Source organism: Physeter macrocephalus, chromosome 12 (assembly GCF_002837175.3).
Source record: "Physeter macrocephalus isolate SW-GA chromosome 12, ASM283717v5, whole genome shotgun sequence".
Classification (NCBI taxonomy): Eukaryota; Metazoa; Chordata; class Mammalia; order Artiodactyla; family Physeteridae; genus Physeter; species Physeter macrocephalus.
This window is the reverse complement of record NC_041225.1, coordinates 82,883,676-82,893,105: the sequence shown is the minus strand read 5'-3', so window position 1 is coordinate 82,893,105 and position 9,430 is coordinate 82,883,676. Positions and strand designations below refer to the sequence as shown.

At 40.2% G+C, this 9,430-nt stretch overlaps 1 protein-coding gene across 2 annotated transcripts in view; it reads left to right on the top strand.

Moving 5' to 3' along the window:
* The window catches only part of DNAAF10 (dynein axonemal assembly factor 10), a 27,570-nt gene extending 18,895 nt beyond the window's left edge, over positions 1–8,675 (top strand). For both annotated transcript variants that reach the window (XM_024133556.3, XM_055089212.1), the window contains exons 5-8: positions 274–389; positions 1,098–1,232; positions 3,905–4,002; positions 8,012–8,675. In XM_024133556.3, the coding sequence (XP_023989324.1) occupies positions 274–389; positions 1,098–1,232; positions 3,905–4,002; positions 8,012–8,219 (557 nt within the window). In that variant the 3' untranslated portion in view covers positions 8,220–8,675. The remainder of the gene's footprint in view (positions 1–273; positions 390–1,097; positions 1,233–3,904; positions 4,003–8,011) is intronic.
* The last annotated feature ends 755 nt before the right edge of the window (positions 8,676–9,430 follow it).

Here is a 9,430-nt window from a genome sequence, read left to right as displayed (position 1 = left end):
AGCCGCTCCGCGGCATGTGGGATCTTCCCAGACCTGGGCACAAACCCGTGTCCCCTGCATCGGCAGGCGGATTCTCGACCACTGCGCCACCAGGGAAGCCCTCAAATTAATAATCTTGATGTCCTGTCAGGGTTAATAAAATGAGATTCTACCTAATGTGATTTCTTCACCTGATTTGATACAAGTTATCTGTGTAGTTTCATAAGTTTTTTTTTTTAGCAGTCTTCATGTGAGCATTTATGAAGGTCTGAAATGTCATGTTTTGATTTCCAGGCAGTGCTTACAATCAAGAGGAACGTGTAGTGTGTGCTGGTTATGACAACGGAGATATCAAGCTGTTTGATCTCAGAAATATGTCTTTACGGTGGGAGGCAAATATAAAAAATGGGGTAACGTACATTTGGATTCTTTCCAGATTCTCTGAATGTGTTTTCACCCACCCTGAACTACTACAAAAGGAAAACTCCTCTAATAACTCATTTCAGTAAAACCCCTCTGTGCATGGTTTTAACCTTTGGGGGCTTAACCTTGGAGGGTCTGATAAAAATCAGGGATGCTCTCTTCAGAAAGTGAACACACACCCTGATGTGTGATGTACCAGGTGAGTCACTACGCCTGTGGCCCATCTGTGGACTCCTGTGGGCCATGCAGTGTGGTATTAAAATGACCTAGTAAGAGGCCGCCTTCTGCTAATATCAGGAAGCTTGAACTTGTAATAGCCTCCCAAGTACTTTCAGGTTTTTGGTTCCCAGGTTGTACATCTTTAGTGAAGAATGTGGTTCCCTCCTGTTTTCTCTAGTCAGCCTTGACTTAACTTTATAAAGTAATTACATAATAACAGTAAAAAATTAAATTATGACTTTCCAGGTGTACCCACGAGAACAGGATACCCTAGATGATTTTGTGGATCTTATTAACCAAGAAGAAATTTTTATAGTTACAAGTATTTGATATGTGGATTCAAAGATAAAGTGATTATTTAAAGTGCTTTCACATGAGCTGATAATGTTAAAGTTGTTTTACTTAGTTTGAAAGAACCTCTTGAATAATAATCATTATTAAATGAATGATCACTAATAAATATTCTCTATTTTCAGGTATGTAGCTTGGAGTTTGACAGAAAAGACATAAGTATGAATAAGTTAGTAGCTACGTCTCTGGAAGGAAAGTTTCATGTTTTTGACATGAGAACACAGCATCCAACCAAAGGTTTTGCTTCTGTTTCAGAAAAGGTAAATATGAGGGAAATGTCTTTCTATGAAGAGGGATATTCGCTATAGCTTGTTTTAGACTGATAAATAGAATGAGTCACCAAGTTCCTAACAGATTTTTACATGAAGGGAGCTATTTTTAATATATTCTTGTAGGATCTTGACAAGTTTTTCTGTGCAAAGAGTACTTTTCTAAAGTTTGTCAATTTTAGACTTTTTTTTTTTTTTTTTGAAGTGTAGTTGATTAACAGTGTTGTGCCACTCTCTGCTAGACTTCTTGATTAGAAGAAAGGCCTCAGTTGGTAATGACTCTTATTTTGTAGTTTAGGAGCAATCACAAGAAAACTAGCTGGTTTAGGAATTTGGTCAACAAAACCTAGCCTGGTGTTTCCTAATAAATATATATTTGTATTAATACCTAATTATATACTTTTAGGTATATGCCAATAGATATTCAATACTAATTATATACTTTGCAAAGTATATCAGCATATATACATTATGTCATTTCATCACCTTTTATTTTCTATTCCAGTTTGATATAGTAAATGAGATTATTTAAAGTGCTAATCACTGTGATTGGTACATAGTAGCAATGTAAATATAAATTTATTTATTCATACATACATACATACATATATGCATACTTTGCCTTGTTCCAAATAGTATTTTAGGTAGCTTAGAGGGAAACATTTGGTATTATAACATTAGAAAAATTGATGAAGAAAGCTGCCCAAATGGAAAACACTGGTTTAAAAAACTGAAGTTGATGTTTGGAGTAAGGGGATTGCATAAAATTCATGCTGAAACATCCTGTCATTTGCAAGAGATGGGTTGGAAATGTCACTCTGAGCTTTCTTGAATATAAAAATAAAAATCAGTTATAGATTTGTAGCTTCCATAAGATTAAAATATGTAAGTTGCTCAGGAAATAAAAATTCACTCCCTTGCTCCCTTTCCCTATGTCATGGAGTCAGTAGTACTTCCCAAACCTTCCTATTTTGTCTTATTTCATTATTAAAATAATTATTATTGCATGTAAATTACTGTTACTGCCTGGTGAACTATATTCTTAAGGTAACTAACTGTACACTATAATATTGTTTTGCCTTTGTCATTTCAGAAGTATCTATCCACAAAATAAAGCACTTACTAAATTGTTCCAAATACAAGTGCAACACATTTCTCATTAACTGGAAATTATAGTGTGTCTCCAAAATTTTGTAGTTACGTTTAGTTAATCCAGTAATTGCTAATCCAGTAATTGCTAAATCTGTCAAATAAATGACTGGTGTATTTTAACAAGTCATTTCCCCTCTTTTTGCTTTTTATCAACTTCCAGGAGAAAAAGAGAAGTTTAAGCACAAAACAAATTAAGGTTTAACAGCTTGAACCTAATCACTTGAGGACTCTAACACACTTAAAGTGTGCATTTTGAGATATATGTTTTTCTCTGCTAATGGTAATTCTCTTAAAAGACTATTAAAATCAAATGTCAAGACTGATCATCAACTAAAATGCAAAGTGTCTTATGTGTGGCTTAGCTCAAGTTGGCTGGTCTCATTGCTTCTATAAAGCAGAAGTCTTTCCTCCCTTCCTCCCTCCCTCCCTCTCTCTCGCTCTCCCTGTCTTGTTAAATTCCCCACAGTGAATGTAGCATTATTAGGATTGATTTACAAGCTGTTAACCTTCATCCAGTTGCCATTTCTATCTTTTTGTTTAATATGACTGATAAAGGCCTGGGCTTATTATAACCGTAAACACCATCTATAAGTCCTCCTGGTACTTATTTTGAAGACTAGACAAGTCAAATAGTGTAAATTGAAGATAAGACTCTGAGAGCTTTACATTAAAATTCATTCTGTTTATGGGAACCCTCAGTACTTTCCACTCAGTTTTGCTGTGAACATAAAACTGCTCTAAAAAAATAAAGTCTATTAAAAAGAAGTTCAATCTATCCTTTTTTTCCCTTTAGGAAGAAGTATTTCTTTGTATATTGAGGCTTTTTTCCTCCTTAGAGTGAGCTAGAGATATTTAAATGTATAAAATCTATTTGTGTAATTTGTACGATACTATAAGGTTAAATGTTAAGACTTAATTTGATAGTCTTTTTTTTAAATCCAGCAGAACTTTGTTTTGTAAAACAGTAAAGAGGAATGGTTCTTTTCCTAATTCCTGATGGGCCCCTGTAACTCTCTGTAGCCGTTATAAAGAGAAGTGCCAGAAAATAGTTACTTTCATAAGTAACTATAATTGAAGTGATAGAAGCTGTTGAAATTGTTGTTGAAGTGATAGAGGTAAAAATCTTTTTTTTTTTACAGGTTTCTCTTCTAGGACAGTCTTTGTTTTTTTTTTTCCTCTATTTTATTGAAGTGTAGTTGATTTACAATGTTGTGTTAATTTCTGCTGTACAGCAAGGTGATTCAGTTAACATATATATACATTCTTTTTCACATTCTTTTCCATTATGGTTTATCGCGGGATATTGAATATAGTTCCGTGCGCTATACAGTAGGACCTTGTTGTTTACCATCCTGTATATAATAGTTTGCATCTGCTAATCCTAAACTCCCAATCCTTCCCTCTCTCACCCCTCTTCTCCCTTGGCAACCACAAATCTGTTCTCTGTGTAGGATAGTCTTTCTTTATCATATAAACTTATAAACGACTTGTGTGCCTCTCATTCTGTTCAGGCTCATAAATCGACTGTGTGGCAGGTCCGACACCTACCACAGAACAGAGAGCTCTTCCTGACAGCGGGAGGCGCCGGCAGCCTGCACCTCTGGAAGTAGTAAGTCCCTGCCAGTGCACAGTGCTCCTTTTTAAGTTACTTGTGGGTGTAAAGTAGGATTCGGTTGAACTTTTTGTCTGTTTTTCCTCCTTTGACTTGGATCATTTTGATATGATTTTAAATTTCATGGTATTACATAAGCATTACTCTCTAAGCCTTTTTTTTTTACTAATATACTTATTTTATACTTTGTAAATATTAACATTCTTTTGACACACCAAATATGTTTTTTAGTGACATCTTCCATATTTTAGAGGAGCTCATGAACAATTCTTTTCATAGATTTGAAATCATGGTTTTTGCTAGTTTTTTTAAAAAATAGGAAAACTTTGACCAAAGGCTTTTGTGAAATATTATAATTCAGCCATTAGAGCAGTACCTCTAGAAGAAAGGAAAAGGGTTGAAATTCTTAGTTTTGGTTCCTGATAATTGATTTGCCCAAGTTGAGGTAACATCACTATGATAGAACGGACACAGAGCATGAGGACCCTGATTGGTCTCCAGGAAAAGCCTTGTCATTGCGTTTAAGCGTCAGCCCTTACTATATATTTGCCTTTTCCAGTGGGATTTTCTCTTTCCTATAGATTCTTTCTTCTTTTCCACTTAGAAAAGACCCTTTAACGTTTCTCTTAAGGTAGACTTAGTATTGATGAACTCTTTTAGTTTTTGTTTGTCTGAGAAGTTTTTTATCTCTCCTTCTATTCTAAATGATAATCTTGCTGGGTAGAGTATCCTAGGTTGCAGATTTTTCCCTTGCAGAACTTGGAATGTATCATGCCACTCCCTTCTGACCTGCAAAGTTTCTGCAGAAAAATTAGCTGATAGCCTTATGGGGATTCCCTTGTATATGACTTTTTGTTTTTGCTTGCTGCCTTTAGAATGTTTGTACACTTAATGTTATCCCAGAGAGCTCTTAAACTGTTTTCATTTTTTTTAAATAAATTTATCTATTTTATTTGTTTATTTTTGGCTGCATCGGGTCTTCATTGCTGCACGCGGCCTTTCTCTAGTTGTGGCAAGCGGGGGCTACTCTTTGTTGCGGTGCGCGGGCTTCTCATCGCGGTGGCTTCTCTTGTTGCGGAGCGTGGGCTCTAGGCGTGCGGGCTTCAACAGTTGTGGCTCATGGGCTCTAGAGCACAGGCTCAGTAGTTGTGGTGCATGGGCTTAGTTGCTCCGTGGCATGTGGGATCTTCCCAAACCAGGGCTTGAACCCGTGTCCCCTGCATTGGCAAGCGGATTCTTAACCACTGTGCCACCAGGGAAGTCCCTGTTTTCATTTTTTAAGATTTGTTTTTCTTTTTGCTCTTCTGATTGGGTGATTTTCATTATCCTATTTTCCAGATCATTTCTGTGTTCTTCTGTATCACTTACTGCTATTCATTCCTTCTTGTATTTTTTTTTTTTCACCTATTGAGTTCTTAATTTCTGACTGGGTATTTTTTTCTTTTTTCTGCATTGCGCCTTTGTTGCTGCGCGCAGGCTTTCTCTAGTTGTCGCGAGTGAGGGCTACTCTTCATTGCGGTTCCCGGGCTTCTCATTGCGGTGGCTTCTCTTGTTGCGGAGCACGGGCTCTAGAGCACAGGCTCAGTAGTTGTGGCTCACAGGCGTAGTTGCTGCACGGCATGTGGGATCTTCCCGGACCAGGGATCAAACCCGTGTCCCCTGCACTGGCAGGTGGATTCTTAACCACTGCGCCATCAGGCAAGTCCCTGATTGGGTCTTTTTCTATTTTCTAGTTCTTTGTTAAATTTTTCACGTGTACATCTATTCTTTTCCCTAATTCAGTTAACATTTTTATTACTAGTGCTTTGAATTCTTTATCTGGTAAATTATTTGTTTCATTATTTATTTTTTCAGGGGTGTTCTCTTGCCTTTTCAGTTGAGTGCAGTTCCTCCTCCTTTTCATTTTGCTTAACTTTCTCTGCCTCTATGAATTTAGTTGAAATAGTTACTTATTTAAGTCTTAAAGGGGTGTTCTTATATGGGAGGCTCTTTGGTGAGAGAGCTGGATTTGAGGTGGACACAAGTTACATCTTTGGGGTGTGCTGGCAGCTATCACCCTGGTCGGAGATGTAGCTGGAGATGGAGGGGCTAGAGCTGGAGCCAGGTATGAGGTGGGATGTCCCCTCTGTTCAGTGGCCATTATTGCCCTATCAGGGTAGGGGTCTGATCCCAAGTTGCTGGAACAGAAGCCAGGAGGGTCGGCCCAAGCCAGCTTTATTCTCTTTAAGTGTGTTTTTTCCTCCACTGGCACCCTTGCCCTGGAGTGGGAAGGTGCTGAAGCAAGTGCGGCCCGTGCGGCCTCTCAGCTTGTGTTGGCCACGGACCAAGGTCCAAGCTGTCTCTAATGCGCTGCCTGTGTAGGCGCCCACAGTTGTTTTCCCTTGTTCTGTTCAGATGTATCCACGGGTGCAAGTCCCGTTTGTCCCTCACAGCTGAGCACTGTCCCCAGCCCCCTCTGCCCCGCGCTGTTGTGGAGCCACACTGCAGGGCAGGAGGGGCCTGTGTAGACTCTTGGCCTGTGTTGGGAGGGGTGAGCTGTGTGGAGCAGCGGCCGCCGTCAGAGGTACAGGCTGCTTCTGGTGTGCTGCTTGAGTGAAGAGCCAGCAAGAGACACTGCTGCCCCACCGGCCTCCGCCCTGGGACCACTCGCCTCTGAGTTCCAAGATCGAGTCTTTTCCCTGATCATAGCTGCCCCAGATCCTGTGCCGTGCTGTGCCGTGGAGTCAGTGGGGCTGGCGTGTTTGCTTGTCTTGGGCTGGGGCGCGCGCCGAGGCAGTTGTGGGAAATCCAGCAGCCGCTAGGGCAGACCTTTCCGCCCTGCCTTGGGAGCAAGCCAGCGTGTGGACACTCTTCACGAACAGAGCCTAGGCTTCTGACAGCCTTCCTGTTGGTCCCGGTGGCCCTCCAACCAGCCAAGGGGGCTGGTCTCCCCAACGTAGGATCTGGGGACTGGGGGCGCCCAATCTGTAGCTCTCATCAGTCACTCCCCAGGGCGGGTGTCCGCATGTGTATTCTCCCTTTTCCTGAGTCCCCTCCCAGGGGCACAGGTCCTGACCTGATCGCTTTTCTTCCCTTCCCACTTACCTGTGTATCTCTCTTGCAGCCCTGGTTGTACAGGAGCCCTTCTGCCAGTTTCCAGTTAGTTTTCAGCGAGCTCTTAAAACTTTAATAGATGATATGGAGGATTAGAAAAAAAATCTTTATGTTATCTTTTGAATACTAAATAACTGCAGCCTCTGCCAAGAGACATGAAAAACGTTCTGTAACCTGTTTATCCATCTGAATGTTTTATTCCTTTTAAAAAATCAAAAGAAGGTGTAGGGTCTGTGAGGAAGAAATAATAGAATGTGATCTGCTTTATCACTACTTCTGTTTCTGTTCTGCTTCTGAGTTGCTTCATGCCTTTTAAAGTCTTGGTCTTTATTAGCACTTTTGAAATAAAGGTAGTATCATAGTTGATACCTAACAGGCTTTAAAAAAGACCTTCTGAGGAGGAATACCTCTGTATCCCTCCATGGGGGAGGGGTGTTCCATTTTTCCCTCTCTCAAATCTAGACCAAGTCATAGTTATGAGCTGTTAACCTTCAGCCCTTCTTCTTTTATAAATTTATATTTTCAGCTGATAGAAGATCAAATGTTCTAGGAATCACTGTTTTCTTTTTTGAGGCAGTGATGTCTAGAGCACCAAGTCAATTTATTAAAGAATGCTAGATCAACCTATAACTTTCATAGTAAAAGAAAAGATACCTACTCATGCTGAACAGAAATGATGTTTAAATGTTTTTAGTAGATCGAATGCTTCTTTATGAGACTTTGGGGGGTTGGGATTGAGGTTGAAATATTGTCTCCTTATTTCCATACAATTCAATATTAGAAAGATGCCTTAAGTATTTATCAGTTCCAGTAGTCAAGTGAGAAATAAAAATAGTTATTGGAGTATATGTACAAGAATAAAATGACGAATGCTAAGATTTATCTCCTCTTACCACTTTGATCTTGGTTTCAGCGAATACCCAATTCAGCGGTCAAAGAAAGATTCCGAGGGTATAGAGATGGGAGTTGCGGGTTCGGTCAGCCTTCTGCAGAATGTTACATTGTCTACCCAGCCCATTTCCAGTTTGGACTGGAGTCCAGATAAGAGGGGTCTGTGCATCTGTAGTTCATTTGATCAGATGGTAAGAGTACTGATTGTTACAAAACTCAACAAAATTTGATCTGAAGACTTTGGACTTGAAACCTTCCAAAGCAACGCTTAGAGAATTTGGACTACGTTCTGGGATCCTCTGATTCTCATTGAACAAAGTGGGATTTGACTGATGAAAAAAGGACCCAGATGCAAACCTCTGGGCCAGCATCCCTCCGGGCGAAAGGCCACACGGTGTGTCCAGTGACCTGACTGGATGGTGGTTTGCTGTTGCACATGGGGGCACCACAGTCTCCAGCGCCAACTCTGTTCCTCTCCCCTCCATTTCTAGTAAAAAGTTGAAAGTTTTCTATATTTAATTATTTTAAATTCGTTTTGCATCCCCAAAGTTCCATATTCTATAATAATACTTGTGTTGCATTTTAGAGTTTACAGTTTTGTAGCAGTGACTTAATTTGGTTTAAAGTAGTTTGCCTTGTTAAGACTACTGTGAATTAACCTTCATAAATAAATACACTTTGAGACATTTCAGTGTCTGTAAATCTCTGTAAAGAACATTACTTTATAAAATACCAAAATGGCATGATCAGCCGAGATTTAGGTTTTCAACCGTTTAACTCATAAAATGAAATACTATGATTGACGAAGACCTCTTTTTTTTTTTTTTTTTTTTTTTGTGGTATGCGGGCCTTCCTCTGTTGTGGCCTCTCCCGTTGCGGAGCACAGGCTCCGGACGCGCAGGCTCAGCGGCCATGGCTCACGGGCCCAGCCACTCGCGGCATGTGGGATCCTCCCATACCGGGGCGCGAACCCGGTTCCCCTGCATCGGCAGGCGGACGCGCAACCACTGCGCCACCATGGAGGCCCAAGACCTCTTTTTTAACTTAAAAAACAGGAGTTGAATTCCTGAGACTTTCTGGTTGTTGACTGTGGTTATGTTGTTTGAGATGTATAAGATTGTGGGGCTTTTGGTAGCCTTGTTTTTTGTCAAACTTTTTAATATATTTTGTGAATAAATTTTGTTTTTGAAATCTGTAGAAGTTTTGATTCTTTTTTTTTTTATAAATTTATTTATTTTATTTTATTTTTGGCTGCGTTGTGTCTTCGTTGCTGTGCGCGGGCTTTCTCTAGTTGCGGAGAACGGGGGCTACTCTTTGTTGCAGTGCTCGGGCTTCTCGTTGCCGTGTCTTCTGTTGTTGCGGAGCACGGGCTCTAGGGCACAGGCTCAGCAGTTGTGGCTGATGGGCTTAGTTGCTCCTTGTCATGTGGGATCTTCCCGGA